This window comes from Cyclopterus lumpus, chromosome 1, assembly GCF_009769545.1.
Source record: "Cyclopterus lumpus isolate fCycLum1 chromosome 1, fCycLum1.pri, whole genome shotgun sequence".
Classification (NCBI taxonomy): Eukaryota; Metazoa; Chordata; class Actinopteri; order Perciformes; family Cyclopteridae; genus Cyclopterus; species Cyclopterus lumpus.
The window spans coordinates 1,599,362-1,618,298 of NC_046966.1; the positions used below are offsets into that span (position 1 = coordinate 1,599,362).

General features: G+C 40.9%; 1 protein-coding gene across 3 annotated transcripts; it reads right to left on the reverse strand.

Annotated features, from left to right (window-relative positions):
- Positions 1–8,383: 8,383 nt before the first annotated feature.
- On the reverse strand, positions 8,384–17,269 carry LOC117736549 (UPF0687 protein C20orf27 homolog). 3 transcript variants are annotated; one of them, XM_034541974.1, is made up of 7 exons: positions 17,054–17,197; positions 15,815–15,887; positions 14,846–14,982; positions 14,456–14,609; positions 12,233–12,358; positions 11,706–11,811; positions 8,384–11,486 (listed from the first exon to the last, which is right to left on the reverse strand). In XM_034541974.1, exons 2-6 carry the CDS (start codon positions 15,831–15,833, stop codon positions 11,720–11,722), a joined length of 528 nt encoding a protein of 175 aa, XP_034397865.1. In that variant the 5' UTR covers positions 15,834–15,887; positions 17,054–17,197; the 3' UTR covers positions 8,384–11,486; positions 11,706–11,719. The 3 variants fall into 3 exon arrangements, with proteins under 3 accessions (XP_034397865.1, XP_034397846.1, XP_034397855.1); XM_034541955.1 differs by lacking the exon at positions 11,706–11,811 and having other exon boundaries at positions 17,058–17,269; XM_034541964.1 differs by lacking the exon at positions 11,706–11,811 and having other exon boundaries at positions 8,386–11,486; positions 15,815–15,872; positions 17,058–17,179.
- Between the last annotated feature and the right edge of the window lie 1,668 nt (positions 17,270–18,937).

Genomic DNA, 18,937 nt, shown 5'->3' on the forward strand with positions numbered 1-18,937 from the left:
CAGCCGTGGGTGAAATAACATTGTAGGTCAATGCGGGTCATTTTTGACCCATGTTGTGCCTTAGAAGGGGCTTGCATAGCTTGTGTATCAAAGAGTTAAGAATAAACCAACTGTCTCTTTATTTTTCAATTGTCAATATTTATTGCCTCGTGATCAACACGTGCTCACTCTTCCATGTAGGAATGGTTGGTTCTAAAATGAAACAGATATAACAAGTAAATACATGATGTATACAACTGAGCTGCAAATAAACCAAGAACATTAAATATCATAGGAAATAAACGGCATTAAATACATCTGTATCAATAACCTAGTTAGTCGGGAGATCAGACAGGTCGTTCAGCCCACGGCTTCACTCTTTATTTATTTGTTTCCCCAAGTCCAGTTACTATTTCCTCTCTTTTATTTTGAGATTCGTTTTAAGCACTTCCGTTTTCCCGTTTTTGGATTCAGACGACAAAAACGGCAAACAGAAGTGGTATTCCTTTTTCCTGTTTTTGGTTTCAAACAGAAAACGAAGAAACCACGGTATTTCCGTATTTTCGAATGAACCATAAAACAAACGAACAAAACGTACATCTCGGCGTTATCTTTGAACGGGACTTGTCCTTTAACTCCCACGTTAAGCAAATCTCAAGGACTGCATTTTTCATCTACGCAACATTTAAAAAATCAGGCACATCTTGTTTCAAAAAGATGCAGAAAAACTGGTTTACGCGTTTGTTACTTCTAGACTAGATTACTGCAATTCCTTATTATCAGGCTGCTCTAATAAGTCTCTTAAGTCCCTCCAGTTAATCCAGAATGCTGCAGCTTGTGTACTCACAAAAACTAAGAAAAGAGATCACATTACTCCTGTATGAGCTGCTCTGCACTGGCTCCCTGTAAAATCACGAATCACATTTAACATTCTTCGCCTCACCTACAAAGCCTTGATTGGTGATGCACCATCTAATCTTAAGGAGCTTGTAGTACCTTATTGTCCCACTAGAGAGCTGCGCTCACTAAATGCGGGGCTACTCATGGTTCCTAAAGTCTTAAAAAGTAGGATGGGAGCAAGAGCCTTCTGTTATCAAGCTCCTCTTTTATGGAACCAGCTTCCACTTTCAGTCCGGGAGGCAGACACAGTCACCTCATTTAAGAGTAGACTTAAGAGTTTCCTCTTTAATAGTGCTTATAGTTAGGGCTGAATCAGGTTTGCCCTGGTCCAGCACCTAGATATGCTTCTATAGGCTGCTGGGGGATGTTTTAGGATACACTGAGCACCTATCTCATCTTCTCTCTCTCTCCTCTTCTCCTCTCTCTCCTCTCCTCTCTCTCACATCTCCAACTCTACTTCTTCCCCGGAGTCTTTGTGCCTTCTCGCCTCATAGGGTCCATTAGACCTGGCTGTGTCTGAAGCTGGCCTGGGCCTGGCCTCCTTACCAATGGCCCTGCCTCCTTCTGTGTGCCTCCTGCCTCAAGGGCCTGGAGGCACACAGTGTAGGGAGAAAAAGAGAAAAGGAGGAAGATTTTGTGTAATACTATTTATCATTTAAACACTTATTTTGTTTTCTTTTATTAACAATAAAGTCTTTATTTGGCGTGTTTCACATCTAATTATGCATGAGTTATGTGATTGTTGGTCTTATCTAGTAGGTAAACCAGCAGAGAGGAGTGTGCTGCAGAGGTATGAACAAAAGGGCATACGAGCACAGCTGCACCTGTCGAGCAGATTGGATTGGATCAACTTTGAGGGGAGGAGGGGTCAACGGCACAATGACAGAAGGAGAGAAATGTGACACTGGATTAAGATGAGGAGAAACAACTGTAGAGAGGGAAAGAGCCAGTCAGCATTGAGAGAGACTTATCTCTGACATCTCTTCCTGAATCCCTTCAGTCCTCACAGCGGGTAAGCTCTCATTACGCCAGAAACACAGGGGAATCCTCGCTCGCTCTGCAGGAATCTGTGGGTCTCACATGTCTTTTATAGTAGGATGTTGTCTTTTATAGTGTCTGGATTGCATCTAGTCTAAGCTAATGGATTAAACAGAGTTGGTTGTACATTTGCAATAAGCCCCAAAAAAGGTTATCTGTTATCTCAAAGTAACTTCTGTATGTGAGACAACAGACAATAGTAGGTGTACAGTATGTGAGTACTGGTACTAAAGGCTCCATCATTAACACATGGACAACATGTTAAAAGGTTCAAGCTAACCACAGTGTTTGTTATGTGTCCAGCTAAAGGTCATTGTTGGTGTTATATCATTGTTTTATTGTTAGAAGTCGTCATTGTGAGTGTGTGAAAGAATGAGATAAGGTGCATGAGTGGAGAATTAAACTACCTCTTGTTCATACAGAGGCTGAAAATACTTGCTTTGGACAAAAGCATCATCGACATGAAGGTAATGCAAACAGAATGTCAGACAATGCAGGTGTGGGTAACAGGCAACATTATCAATAACTGTTTATATTGTAGCTTTACAGTTTCACCACGCAGTACTGAACTCATGACTGACGTCTCCACGAGTTCTCCTTGATGTTAGAAAGCACACACACACACACACACACACACACACACACACACACACACACACACACACTATTGTTGACTGGCTGCATTGTATAACCTCAAATTGCACCTGAGACATGAGAACAAAGAGAAGCAAGTTTAAATATGTGTCTCTAGATGTGACAAACCCTGGTGACCAGAGGTGTAAGGCGCTGGCCTTACACCTCTGGTCACCAATTCAGATTTGATTGAGTAAGTTCACAAAGGACAGGGAGTTGTGAAAATCACTCAACATGAAGGTGTATAAGTAACCACACTTTTGAATGACAGCAGCAATAGGCTGAACATACTATATTCACTGTGTCAAAATGAGCTGTAGTTGTGTGGGGTGTTTGGATAGCACGATGCTGCATCCCCCTGCATTCAGACGCGCAGAGAGAATTCATTGGACATTTGGTAAAACTGCCTGCAGGTATTTCTTAAAATGTTTGATTGTTACCATTTAAAAATGTTAGAGAGTTTCAGAGTTCTGGAGAACCTCACCTCAGAATATGACTTCATGTTAGCCTATTTATGGTTGAGAGATGGTTAGATTGTTTTTTTGCCATGACCAACCAGTAAGGAGTGATGTGTCCGTCATGCATCATTTTTCAGTCAACATTGAAGATGTGGTTGAAAATGTGATTTAAGAGTTGTGCAACTTATACAGCCGCACTGCTCTCATTCACACTTTTGGACAATTCACTCTTGCTATTTGTCATGAATGTAGCTTGGTGCCTATGCAGGAACATGATGCCCTCATTTGTTTTCTCCAAACAGACTTATTTTAGAAAACTCTAAGTCTAAGTGTGTGTGTCAGTATTTTCCTACAGATCAATCATGTGCATAGAATGCATACTAAGAGAAAATGGAAAGGATAGAAATCTAAGAATTTACTTCCTGGTGACGATAATGCTGATCAGATAAGAGAACCAGTACGAAAGAAATGTTGGTGTGCAGGTCTGCAGCATTGACACACGTGGCTCCAAAATAGTCAATGGACTTGCATTTAAGCACTTTGTCATTCACTGATGGCAAAAGGTTACCATACAGGATGCCACCTGCCCATCAGGACTAAACTAGCTCTATTTTGGGAGCAGATTACTGTTACGGTAAAGGTTAGGGGACAGATACAATAACAAGTAGCAGTATAGGGGTGTGTGTGTGTGTGTGTGTGTGTGTGTGTGTGTGTGTGTGTGTGTGTGTGTGTGTGTGTGTGTGTGTGTGTGTGTGTGTGTGTGTGTGTGTGTGTGTGTGTGTGTGTGTGTGTGTGTGTGTGTGTGTGTGTGTGTGTGTGTGTGTGTGTGTGTGTGTGTGTGTGTTTTCTAACATCAAGCAGAACACATAATTAAACTGACACATAATTAAACTAATCTAGCAATTAAAGGTCTTACCAAGTGTATCCTGATTGTGCAGACACTGCAGCTGAGTCCCAGAAGTCATTCAATCTCCCAAATCACTGCAAGGTTAAGTAGTAAAAATAGTGATTGATTATAAAAACATACTAAACGGCTCCTTCAATCAGAGGATCGGTGGTTCGATCCCCGGCTCCGCTAGTCCATATCGATGTGTCCTTGGGTAAGATACCAAATTGCTCTTGTAGCTGTGCCTACGGTGATTGTTAGTTAGTCCTGATGGGCAGGTGGCAATTTTCATGGTAGCTCCTCCCATCAGTGTGTGAATGAGTGAATAATTGTATGTAGTGTTAAAGCGCTTTGAGTGGTCAGAAGACTAGAAAAGCGCTATACAAGTATTTACCTTTTACCTTTTACATAACCACTAACATGAATAATTAAAAGAGAAAACAGCTTTGAAATTTAGTATAGAACATGTAGAGGTGGCTGTAGGTCATGGGGGTAAACACAAGGTGGCCGGTTCGATCCCCGTTGTCCTTGAGCAAAACACTGAACCCCCAGTTGCTCCCGGGGCGCTTCACTGCTTCTTAATTACCAAGGATGGGTTAAATGCAGAGAAGAATTCCCCCTTGTGAGATTAATAAAGGATTCATTATTATTATTAATAAACTACGCTGCCACATCAGAGCCGTGTGGTTGTCTGAGAAAGATATACACCCTCCAGCCAATCAGAATCAAGTATTCTCTCTTTGCCTGTGCCTTTTACTTTCAAATTTTAACAAAATATCTGAAAAAAACTGTATAATTTAATGGACAAATTGGTCTGGGATAACTGACTTTTGCTCTCAGTAGAGTTTCCTCTGCAGTTTTCCCCTCCAAACTAAGATTTTCTTTTGGAATTTGCGCTGACGTGAATGTGTTTTTTTGCTGAAATCTTCTGTCCTGCTACTGTCAGTGATTGATTGTGTAATCAGCTGGTCAAATATGCAGATTGTGAGTATAGACTGAAGGTCAGGCCTTTTCATGTGAGTAAATCTGGTTTCACATAAGAACCTGTTTGAGTAATTGTTTTTACAATGCCTGCAAGTAAAGAACATTTTCCTTTAATACATCAGGTTTGATGATCCTCCACAATCAAAACATAACAATTAGCAGATCAATATCGTATGTCTGTCATTATGGTTTATTATAATGGTAATTATTATGCTATCTTTATTATTTAAATATCTTAACTCATAGCAACACTTGATGTGTTCAACAACCCAGTCTCAACATCATGCCTTCACAGCGAGCACCTCGACCCTCCTCCACCCTACTTACCTCTGCACAGGTGACAAACTACATTATTTAGACTATGTTGAAATGGGTTTGACTTATCTTTAAAGCTCCACAGAAAAGGCTATTACTAAAATAGTAAAGGTTCGTCAGCAATGTAGCATAATAGTGCCATAAATTAAGCACACCTTTTGTCAGGATCTGTAGTGTTGTCGTGTTTCCTGTTTTATTTTGAAGTCCTTGTCTCTGTTTCTCTGCACTTCCTGTCCCTGTGATTGTCTGCCCTGTCCCTGATTGTTTCCTCCTGTGTCCAATCACCTGCACCAGCCCTCTGTATTTAAGTCCTGTTCGTGTCATTCCCCTTTGTCTATTCGTCTTGTCTAGATCATTGAAGATAATGTGTGTGAGCCTGTTTTGTTTGTTTTGAATCCTGTTGAGCAATAAAGTTGCCTTTTCGAGTGTTGACGGCGTTTGGGTCCAGTTACCTGCAGCTGCACATAACACCTTTTTCTTTAAACTGATACATTGATGGTATGAGACATGCTGAGACAAGAAAAGTGGAACATGGATACAGATAATATTGAATGTTAAGATTGTTCAGATAATATGGCCGACATCTTCACATAGAATTCAACATGATTAAAACATGGTCCATCAACTTTGTCTGTGTTTGAGCACCAAGCTCATGATATTATTATTGTAGGAAATTGTAATATTCATGTGGATGTTGATAATGATTGCCTTAGTGCTGCATTTATCTCATTGTTGGACTCGATTGGCTTCTGTCAGAAACCCACTCAATGCTTTGGCCACACCCTCGACCTTGTTCTTGCATATGGCATTGAGCATTTGGAGGTCTTCCCACAGAACCCTCTTCTGTCAGACCATTACCTCAAAACTTTTGAGTTTATACTCCCGGAGTATACACCGTTAGTCAAAAGTTTCTACACCAGATGTCTAACTGACAGTGCTGTAGCTAAATTTAAAGAAGCGATTCCTTCTGCATTTGATTCAATACCACGTCACAGATCATTTTTCAGGACGGAATGAGGCTCCACTGATAATTTGTACTGTTGGAAAGACAGAATGAAATGAGCCAAAATGTTAAGGACATCTTTACTAATAAGCTGTCGCATGTTTGTTGGAAGAAGACTGATGCACAAACATACCGCTACAGATGTGATCACATCTGCATTGCCTTCTTCATTGAAATAGAGCAGTGGTTCTCAACCTTTTGTCCATAAAGTCCCAGTGAAACAGAATCTTTGAGCTATGTACAGTTACAAGAGTCATTGAAATCCCCTTTTCTATCATTGATTACATTGATCAACTTTACAATTAATGATGAATTTTGAGCAGATCATTTCTGTGAATGTTGCATCAATGATTTTCCTGTAATTTTTTACTTACTTCTAATACAATTCTCTGACTGTATTATGTATGTTTTTGTGTGTGTTTTTCTTACCAAATAGAGCTTGAGGACACCCAGGTTGGGAATCAGTTGGTTTAAAAAATCAAATCTATAATGCGATTATGTCTTATAAAAAAACATTTTCCCTTATTTACAGTGTGTGTACTTGAAATGCCCATCCCTATAGGAACCAATGGAGTAGATAATGAGCAGGCCGTTTGTTAACTTGTTTTTTCAATGAGTTTGTTTATGGGTTAATGTCGAAAAATTGAGACTGAAGTCCGCAGTAGGCAATATTCCTGTTCCAACATTCAGATTCTTCATGTTTGGCCCTATTTAGTCTTGAGAAATTACAATTATTCAGACACACTGGAGCACACAGACTCTAAGATGAAATATAGGGCAACAAAATGCTTTTAGGCTGAATGAAAGCATGACAATAAAGACTAAAACTGTAGCCACAACAGCAGAACTGTAAGGCTCTAACTCTTATGACTCACTAGAAATCAAAAACATTGGTGGCTGGGGCGTGGTTATGCTCAGCTACGGAGGGGTGTGGGGGAGTGATTGGGGAACATCCATAGTGTAAACAGTGTCCACTGATGGAAGTGGGCCAGGTGATCCGGGTTGCCGGCTCTCCAACACCCTCCCCAGGTCCAGGAGCGACGTAGGCCTACCGCGTTACGGTAAGAATCCAGGGGGGTACACATCAGGCGATGGTGGATTCGGGCTGTACGCAGTCTATGATCCACCAGAGCCTGGTTCGGCCCAGGGCATTGATGGAGGCATTGTGGGTGAAAATAAGGTGTGTGCATGGGGATGTTCACGTATCCTATGGTGTCAGCGGAAATTAGACGCAGGGGGAAAAAGCAGAGTGTAACAGGTTATATGCTGTCACATGCAGGTTACTTCCCCCCAGCACCAAAGGATGAGCATACAACTGAATATGTTTCGGAATATTCTTTATTGTCCAGACTGTGTCTCGGCTCCCCTCTCTCTCGCCTCCACCTGTGTGCACCATATATAAGGAAGTGTCACTCTGGCCTTGATTAGCTGCAGCTGAGGCCAATTAGGCCTTTTCCCGGCACCTGTTCCCCGAATCACTCCCCCACACCCCTATGCAGCTGAGCATAACCACGCTCCAGCCACCACAAACATGTAACGGAGGTTCAAAGCTAGTAGCATGTTAACAGTATAGCATACATGGCCACAGATAGCATGTTTACACTATGGATGTATTTTGAGAACAGGATACTAAAATCCAAAATGGAGACCATTTATCCAAATTAACATACGACAAAGAATATGTCAGGCTTCCTATGGTGTCCATGTTTTTGGGCCCATAGAGCATGGGTACTAGAATCCCTCTGCGGCCCAGTTACATTGCTCATAAAATTGATGTCTCAAATTCATCTATATATGTTCCTGAGTAATATTATGCTATTGAAATCATTTAACCAATAAAGCAACATGGTAAGCAAAATATATACTTTATAATACATATAAATCAGACAAAAATCAAATCCGTTCATATACAATTTCCTCTTTGTAAGCAATTATGAGAAAAACGATGGTATAGCTCAGGGCCAGTCAGATTTGCCAAGCTAACGTCGAGGCAATAACGTTAGTTGGTTGTACCACTAATGAATAATTGATTACCTCTACTTTATATAATATTTCTGTCCAAGTTGGTATTCGATTAAAAAACCTTAAAGGCAGTGAATGTACATTTATTTTGACGTCATAAAAATGGTCGAGTCCACAAGAAGTATCATAAGATATACGAGGAACCACAGAAAAGGCCATGATCTTGTACAGTACACGTGAGAGGATACTTTATTGACATCAAGTAAACAGACAAATGGTATCTTCCTGATGGGCACAAGTACAAAAGGACAGGAAATGTCAGAGCACCACATACTGCAGGCCGCACTTCCACAATCCACAATGTCTTCACAAACAGGATATGGATCCACAATTGTCATGGTTGGTCATTAATGTGTCATAATGTGTCATATGATCAGAGGCATTAGAGCTCCATTCTAACACCAGTAAACATTAATGTTGAGTAACTCGTGTTACTATGACGCCTACTAGCCTTTGCTAAGCTTTGCTAAACTGCCACTTGGGTTGAACAATTTGAGTAAAAAAAACATAGTGATTTAAATTGCAATTATTGTCAATAAAAAATGTTAGGGCCAAATAAACTTGACTAGTGACAAACAAAAACTGACCATCTGATCTTAGTATAAGTATAATGTAGTAGTGTGTTGCTAATGTGGTACTGGTATAATAGCAATCAGACTGAGGAGCCCTAATGATACTGTTGACAGCTCTGTTCTCGCTTCTTCTTGCAGACTGATGGGTCAAACTACGAAGCTTTGCAGCACATCATATAGTTTGGAGCTCAGCAGGCTCCGACTACTACAATCAGCCGCTAGCTGCAAACTGCTCATCTGAAAACTAGATGATGCAATCATCAACATTTTTTGGGGAACAGTTGTCATTACAGCTTTTGCCGAAATCTTTAGTAGGTTACTGTGGTGGCGGGTGCGTGGTTAGGCTCAGCTGCGGAGGGGAGTGGGGGAGTCGCTCAGGGAACAGGTGCCTGGAGGAGGCCGAATTGGCCTCAGCTGCAACGGATCGGATGTTTTGTGTCTCTTCACTATATTAGGCTCAGTAGGGATGGAGGCAAGAAAAGAGCAAGAGGCAGAGACTGCCACAGCGTGCCGGTGACAATAAAAAGTATTACAAACGATACCCCGAGTGTGCTCAATAATTGGTGCTGGGGGCAACCCGGGGAAGGTAACAGGAGCGTGTTACAGTTACATATTAAGTAATGTCTTCTAGCATAAATAAATGTCCCTACTTGTGATTTTAGAAAATGCACTTGTTCCTATTGCAATAGAGCAGGAATGAGGCCCAAAACCAGAAAATGAGTCAGCATTTGTGAACCTTGTCCTCCCTTAGCTTAATGGTGGTGACGTGAAGTCATGTGACCGTGGTGAAGTTCCTTTATAGCCTAATGTTAGCTTTTTACTTCTTCTGATAGTGTTTATGCTTCAAAGATCATAAAAGGGGTGTTCATTTGTAAAGACTATATTGCTAAGCGAAACCTGCAAGAATCATAAATGTTTGTTTATTGGACAAAGATTTTCTTCAATAATCCAAAATACATTTAAAAAGTGCTGTTGGCCTGTCGTTGAGGGAACTCGTGCCACGCTAACTTCCTGTTGGCCTACAAATATACGTCATCCCTGCAGCACTATATTAAGACCTAAGCTCCATGCTAAAAGGTTAGCATGGAGCTTATTTACCAGGAATACACACATTATTTAGTGTACTCGCACAACACAGTAAAAACTGGGACTACTCCTGTAATAAATAACTGTAACACCTTGGGCTGCAGCTCCCTTCATCAGAAGTTAAAATGTATTCGTTATTTGGTCGGGGCAGTTGCATTGGTTACACTTTGTGACTTACAGTATTAATCATGCAATAGTAACACTGTTACAGGATTCACAGTATATTTAAAACAACTCAAACATGACATTTGATTGTAATATTTGATGTAAGCTGTCATAATACACATGAATAAGGCTATGCTGATGTCAACAGAAAAGATGCTTAAGCAAATAAATATTTTTTTGACTCAACAGAAAATGTCTCCTTAGGTAAGTTTAAAAGATAATATAATAATAAAAGTAACTAATAATGTCCTTTCCTGCCCAGAGACAAACTGTTCAACAACACAGTCAAATCTTTAGATAATACTTTCTGCTTATTAAGCTGTCGCAACAAAAACAAATGTCATAGTAATATGCTGTTTAACATTGTAATACAAATACAATATTTATCTAAGGTTTAAATACATACAACAGCCAGTGTGCTTGCATGGAAATATTTTAATTTATGGCTACTTAGTACAGGAACAAAATCCCATCATGTCCCCTGCTAGTAACGCGTGATGGCCGAAAGAAAGCTGCTGAGAAGTCGAGTGCCTCTTATTGCAAACCGTGCCATGCTGCCACAATGCACTTGAACAAGTGGCGTCACTAAAGTCAAATACGTGTTTTTTCTACAATGAGAATAGTATTGGTGCAATAATGAGGTGCAGTAAGATATTTGGTGGCAGTCACGGAATCAGCTGCGAGAAACCCTGCTAACTACATCTAAAGATTTGAGCTATATTGACTCTATATTGAGATTGGACTTTTTATGCATTTCAAGGTAGTCAACATAAGAGAAGACCTGAGACATGTGAGTGACTCCAGGCCAGCTGGCTCCGTTGTTAACAGAGAAATGACAAACAACATTGATTATTGCACTATTACCATGGTGCAAGTCTGTTGTTCTTCTTGGTGTACAGGGCTGTCCTGTGTTCTGATGAGTGTTGCTGCACATAGTCAAGGAACGGGTACATTAGGAGAACATTTAAGTTGTCCTTGGTTGGGCTGCTGTAAAATGATCATGTTTTTTATAATGTCTATTACTGTATGTGTGGTGCTGATGGTGACTTTTCCAGGCGGTGGCTTGAATGCATATATGTGTGTGTGCTAGCCCCTGTTGAGTGCTGGTGACCAACAGAGGCCCATGGCTATCAGAGCTGCATACTGGTATTTCACCTTTTTTTGTGGAAGAGAAAATCTAATTTTCAGAAAAATATTTTGGAATGCCATAATATCAAAACATAGCATTACATACACATTATTTCCCAGTCAAATAAAGCGGTTTCTAATTTAGCGTTGGCCTCGACCCAGACTCTGAATAACACTGAGGGAGACACATATACATTATATCTTTGTATAATTTTATCATTTCCTCTCACGGTCACTGCTGTGCTTTCTGTGGGTGTGTTTCTGAGCATCCAGACACCTCACCCCCTCCAGCAGCATGGGAGTCCCGTGATGTGGGTCTGTACAGAGGGGAAGAGAGGGATGAGGGCAAGGGGAGAGTTTGTGTTCACTCCTGGTATGATAGCTGAGTTAATACAGTTCATTACTTTCTGTAACAGGACACTACTGGCTCTCCTCTCTTCCTCCTTCTGTTACATGGATTGTGGAAATCTGGATCGTGGTCCATGCCTACTACTCATAATTCATAATTTCTGTCAAATTCATTGAATGTGTTGTACCTCTGTAATGCTATTCATCTGTACACATGACATCTATTGCTTCTGTCCATCCGGGGAGAGGGATCCTCCTCTGTTGCTCTCCTGAAGGTTTCTTCACTTTTTTCCCCTGAAAGGTTTTTTTTTATTATTTGGGAGTTTTTCCTGATCCGATGTGAAGTCCTGGGACAGGGATGTTATATGTGTACAGATTGTAAAGCCCTCTGAGGATAATTTGTGATTTTGGGCTAGACAAAATAAACTGAATTGAATTGGGTGTATATCATGGATCTTGGAGTATGACCAATTACCAGAAAAAACATTAAAATCTTTGTCTTAGTAAACCGTGACAGTGTGACCGTCACTTGAATGACGTGTGTCAGTGCAAAATGTGTAGAGAACACACTGCATATTTCTGTGTGTGTGTGTGTGTGTGTGTGTGTGTGTGTGTGTGTGTGTGTGTGTGTGTGTGTGTGTGTGTGTGTGTGTGTGTGTGTGTGTGTGTGTGTGTGTGTGTGCGTGTGTGTGCGTGTGTGTGTGTGTGCACATACCAATGACCTTGGCCTGGAATCGGACCTTCAGACTACTGCCTTTTCTCCCTCTTGTTACCAGAGTGATCTCCTCCTGCAGCACCCCCTCCTGGTGAGTCCTGTACTCGCACGTTACCTTTACTCCTCCTTTAAGAGAGGGAGAGGGTTCATCAACACATATACATTTACTTACTCTATTCAGTTGTGTCTCATCAAGGAAAGAAGCGGGGCAGGATGAGAGAGGCACCGTTGTATTTTCTTCTGGTGCTTCAGATGCACTTTGAAACCTTCTTTTCAACAAATATCCCCCTGAGGATGAATAAAGAATCTATCTATCTATCTATCTATCTATCTATCTATCTATCTATCTATCTATCTATCTATCTATCTATCTATCTTTTGTATGTGCAGGATATTGCTCCCTCAGCTCTGCATCAGAGCAGTGTCTCCCGAAAAAGAAATATACATATATTCTACATTCAACACAAGTACAGTTGATGTGTTGACAGTGTGTCAGTGAATCATTGGATATGTTTTTGCTGATGAAACAGTGATGAAAGAAGTCCTCCATGAAGAAAGCCAGAGTGAAGGCCTTGACACCCCGCCGGCATGACCAATTAACAACACAAATAACGCAAAGGTTTGCCTGTCTCCCTGCTGTTGTACACTATATTGTGTTTTGAATATGTCCATTTAACAAAACGTGGTTAGAAAATGTAACTACATTCCCCAAAAATTGTCAATGCTTTTTTAACTGCGGAAATACTGCATTCGATGTAAAAGTACTATGATACAACAACAATAGGTTGAAAAGCAACATCCTCAGTGTGTGAAGGCTATTCAGTTACTAGTGGAGCAGTCGCCAGCTAGGCAAGGATGCAGGATTTCAGCTCTCTATAGCACCTCCTAAGGATGCTTGCTAGAGGGAGGCACCTTACAGTGTCTTATAAACCCACAATCCACCTGGATCACCGCCTCAAGTGGGACTCTATACTGTACAAAGAGTACCTGAAAACTGTTAGTGAAGAAAGCAACATTAAGGCTGTATATCTGGAATAATTATTCATGTGGTCAGTTATTTGTTTCTATAGTGTCTGAATTGTCATTCGAATCTGTAGAATACGTTTCCCACAATGCACTGTAATATTAATACTCATACTGATACTGTGTTGTGAAATACCAATGAGGAGAGTCTACAGCCATGTGAGCAGCTCTGTGTACATGGGTACAGCGGTGCTTTGAGCTAAATGCTTCTACTAATGAGAGATCAGTTTGTCAACGCTCTCTGGTGGACCAACTGGACATTATTATAAATGATCTCAGTGATCTCAAACCTGTTTTCCCCTGTTTCAGCTGCCATACAGCGTGTTTGAGCAATAAGCTAAGCTAGATCAGCCTCAGACATTTATCTTTCACTAAAGTATTGAATAAATAGACATTTTAATGTGATGATGGCATTTTGTGGATGAATTGTCTGGGAACCATTATTGTCTGTACAACATCTGTGCATATTTCCCAGGTTAAGAGCGGGTGGTGCTGGCCAGGAGATCACCAAAGTCAGTCGGCTTCATCCTTCCCCTCCCCTGTATACTCAACTGGCCAACATTGCCATCCAAAGGGACTACAAAAATCCTAAGGGTAAAAGAGAGGTATGTCTCGGAGCATGTTTGCCTAACTGACAGAGGTTCTTGACTTTCACACTCACTTTTTTATTTCTTTTCAGCTCCACCCAGTCTACATCTTTTTCATTAGTTCTCCATAACTGACAAGTTGATGGTGAGCCATCTGAAATCATTGGCCCAATTAAAATACTGGCAACCATTGATCAGATCACTAACTGTAAACCTGCGTGTGTTTCTAAAAAAAGGCAAGTCAGGAACCCCAGCTCATATTTCCCTTTGTGTAACTTAAACTGCTACTAATGCACAGTCTCTTGGTTACTGCCTGATGAGTTTTAACCTCTGTGTCCTCCACAAGATCGATTGAGAAAAGACTAGAACGATAGACTGCACAAGCCAATCAGCACGCTCTACACAGCCAGTCATGATAGACCAAAGGCAGAAAACGAAACTGTGAGGTTGCCTCTGGTGGAGATCTCCATTCCACAAGCAACCAGCCACTCGTCCATTCATGCACAATCTCGAAGTGAGATCACAACCGTCACACCTTCAGACTCTCTGACTTTGTACCTACACAGATTCTGCCCCTTTAAGGCAGTACACTGTTCTGAATGCCTGGACTTACCCTCCAGTGTGGAGTTGATATGTTGGACCCGGAGGTTGGGGAACCTTCGGGTTGGAGAGGAAGAAGGGAGACAAGAGAGCTCTTTGCCCTGAGTGGGGACATCTGGGACAGTGAAGACAATCTCATAGCAGTGCTGGCTCTTCAGGAACCCCGCCTAGAGGAGAACGACGGAGTAGAGGCAAAGAGTGAAGGAGAACGTGTCAGCAGCTAACAACACTCTGGGGTGTGCTGACAGTGACCCACAACAGTGAAGTTGCAGCCAGAAAGCTACACAATGAGCTGAAACTAAGACATGCTGTGTGGCAAGGGGGGCAGCAGTGCAGCTGATAATTAATTCTCTGTAAGTTCTTCACTATGAGTGAAACAGCCCCTCTGGTTGCATGGGCACACCTTGACCAAATAGCTGCCATCCTTCTCTTGGATAGCAATGAGAGTGCAGAGGTTTGAATCGTCATCTCTCCGCGTTGGAGAGCCGGGGGGCTCGTCGTCGTCAGGGAAATGCACACCACCGGCCTTAGAGGTGGAGCCTGGGGATGGAGTAAAAATAGAGGTGTTAAATTATCTATCAACCCAGGCAGGCACAATTATGACGATGTGATGAAGAATAACTGCTAAAGACGAGGGCGTATCTCGACGGTTCGACAAAGCCAAAACAGCAACGTCTATTTTTTTGAATATTTTTTTTTAATCCTGTTAAGCAGATGCAAACAGACACAAAGGAGGGCAATCGACAGAAACCTCTAAATAAATGAATAGAATGCCACTACCTCCAGCTGGACAGCACCACCGGGACTAGTCTAGAACAAGCTACTAACCAAAGGAAAGCGCATGCCTCTGAGCTGAGGAGGGACATTAAAAACACATTCCTTGGTTTTGTTATTGAACATAAGGATATGCCCAAATCTCCCCCACTCACTGTTGATATGTTGCATTTCAAAACAGAAGTGATCTGAGAAAATGTTGGTGCTACTGTACGGAGCTGCACAGTAAGCTGTCGCCCCGTGCTGGGAGCCTAATAAAGGCCGGCTAGAGGGTGTGTTAACTCATCAAACACGCTAGTCTTACTTTGGACAACAATCTGCACAAAGTGTGAAGGAATGGCAAAGTGAAACAAAAATGAAGGAAGGGAGCCATCAAATGCAGATAACGTTAAGAAATGTTCAGCATTCGACAGCTCCGCTGCCTATTTCTGTGTATTATCAGGACATGTTAGGGAACCCTTTCTCCACTGTTTCCTGTGGATCCCACGATGTCCAAAGTACACCAGCTAGGCTTCCGCATGTCAAGTAACTGTATGAAGGCCAAACTACAGCCGGTCAACTGTAGCACTCTCACACACGCGTGCACACACACACTTACCTTTTCTTCCTGTTGCCATAGTAACGCGGTTAGGATTTGGGAAGTGTCAGACAATGCCCTAGAGATGTCATCACTGGCCTCCAGAGGATGAGGTCAGGCCATGACAGAGAGGAAGACAGAGAGAGACAGTGTGAGATCAGACAGTTCAAAGTGTACTAAAGTAAAGACAGAGCCTTGAAGCATGAGCTCTTTTTGCTTCATGGTGCCGAGTATGAATATCACACGGTGATTGATCTTACACGTTTCTCCGTTTCTCTGTCCTAAACTCTCTAGTCTATTAAATTAATGTATGCAAACGTATAAATAAACAACATATCTTGGGCAGAGTTTTAGATTTGTTGGCCTCAAGACAGAATCTTTAAAGTAGTGTCTTACAGTGTATATACAGTGTAAGACACAGTGTAAGATACAGTGTATATATTTATCTATATATATATGTATTATCTATATAAATATGTATGTATATATATATATATATATATATATATATATATATATAAACATATTTGATAAATAATGACATGAACATTCAGAATCAGAATCCATGTGTGTGTGCACATACATGGAATTTGACTCCGGTTACATGTACACTCTCGTCGTACATACATATTTAAATTACAAATGACAGGATGAATATAAAAATACATTAAAGACAACAGAGTAGCAACATGTATGTACAATATAAAAAACTACAAAACAACAACATGTATGTACAATATAAAAAACAAACGTCCTGGTTAGATCACTAGTGATCGCACCTGTCATTTTGTGTGATTCCTCAATTTAGGAAGAATAAAGTTGTTGGCCGTTTGGGCCCTGTCTCTTGGTGGCTACACATGAGAGAGAGAGAGAGAGAGAGAGAGAGAGAGAGAGAGAGAGAGAGAGAGAGAGAGAGAGAGAGAGAGAGAGAGAGAGAGAGAGAGAGAGAGAGAGAGAGAGAGAGAGAGAGAGAGAGAGAGAGAGAGAGAGAGAGAGAGAGAGAGAGAGAGAGAGAGAGAGGCAACACCCCTGCTTACCAACCAGCATCCCTTCTCCTCAGCTGTACATGACCTCTGTCACAGCCCATGGACACATCGCTCTGAATGCGTGGTCGCATGATGTTACAATTAGACATATTGGTAAAAAATATACTGACACAAATATGTAAAGTGTCTCGAGCGGTCCAAACACAGACGCGCGCGCATCTCTCAGTGAAGATGCTGCCTGCAGTGGCACGAGGCCGGTCATAAAGGCGAATACGTACCGCGCAGTGTGGTCTCGGTACCGGAGCGCGTTTACATGCCATGCAGCCAGCGGCGACGCGCCGTCCCCTCACAGCACCGACACCGACATCTGTCCCGGTGAAGCGCCGTCAAGATGGGAGGGCTACTGCGTGAAACTGACAGAGAGAAGGGCCATTTGCGCAGGCGTGTACCTTCTCGGCGGACGCGCGCACGCATCCGTGTCTGCCAGACTAAAGTCCTGTTATTTGGACCTCAACGTTGTATCTTCTCATCTTGGTCCTTTGGCCTCTTCTGTTTAACCATTTAATAGATTAAATGAGTTAAGTGTGACAACTAAACTATGCTCAGTGTTTAATAAGAATAAACCGACTGTCTCTTTATTGCTCTATTATCATCATTATGTATTGCCTCATGATCAACACGCTCACTCTTCCATGTAGGAATGTTTGGTTCTAAAATTATAGAAATAAAACAAATAAATACATGATGTATATAACTATGGTTGCAAATGACTCATAAACATACAATATCAGATAAAATAAACAGCATTAAATACATCTGTATCAATAACCTAGATAATTATTAAAGACACAGACATATATTATTATTATATTATACATTATTATTATTATTATTATTATTATTATATATAACTATATGTATGTTGGAAAACTTGATTGCTGTGTACATGGATATGAATATTAAACCATCTGTAGTCAACTACTGTTGCTAACATACTCCCATCGGCCCAGGTTTATTTATTTGTATTCATTCATTTATTTTCATCTAATTTTCTTCTGGTATGTGTTTGCATCATGGACTTTTAAATAACAATTGTCTTGCTCATTCTATTGCCTTGACTTTTATTTTTGAAATATTCTTACTTCCGGGTTATGCTTCCCGTCTCCTTTCAAAGGCAAAAACAAAAACTGGTTTTGTAAAAAACAGAATGGTTCGTGTACGACGTTCTGATAATTTGTTTAATAATTTAGTCAACAAAAACGAAAATACAGAAATACCATAAAACAAAACAAAAAAAAACGGAAAATCACTGCCGTTTTTCTGTTTTGGTTGTCTAAATCCCAAAACAAAAATTGGGAACCAAAATCAAATAACGATATTTAATGTTTATGGTTAAATTGAAACCTTTCATTTATATCATTTTAGAACCAAACATTCCTGCATGGAAGAGTGAGCATGTGTTGATCAAAAGGCTAACAATGGTAAAACAATTAAAGAACTGTTTGGTTTATTCTTATTAAACACTAAGCATAATGTACCTACCTCGTTGATTTTTTTTTGTCACACATCCAGCATAAAATAGTTAAACAGAGGGGCGAACATGAGAAGATAATGTTGGTCAAATGCTGTGGTCCAGACTTCAGTTTTATTGCCATTGAGATACAGAATTGACTCTGGAATATTTAAAATGTTTTCCTAATTTCACAAGACAAGAGCAACAGCAAGATAAATTGGTTCTCTTCTCTTCTCTGCTACTATGTTACCTGTCTTGGGACCCCTCAGAGTGATCTCTGGAGCTGTAGGGATGTCAGGCTGGAATTGGGTTGGGAACCAATGCATCAGATTACCAGCTCTTTAGCATGTTGGACAAAAAAGCATGGCACTGTCTCGTAAAATGAAGTTCCCATCCAATCACACTGTTCTGAACCTGCTCCCAGGACATCGTAATGAGAGCATCTGTACATTCATGACCAGACATTGTGTGTTTTACTGCTGGACTGTACTTTGGCTTGTACTTCTGTTCTTCTCTTCAATGGAAAAATGCTCTCAGAGTTGAGTAACTGAGCAGTTTTTTCTACTTGAAAAATGCACTTCAATGCACTTCAATGTATTTCCAATTTGGAATATTTTAATTTAATTACATTTTTTAACGATCCTG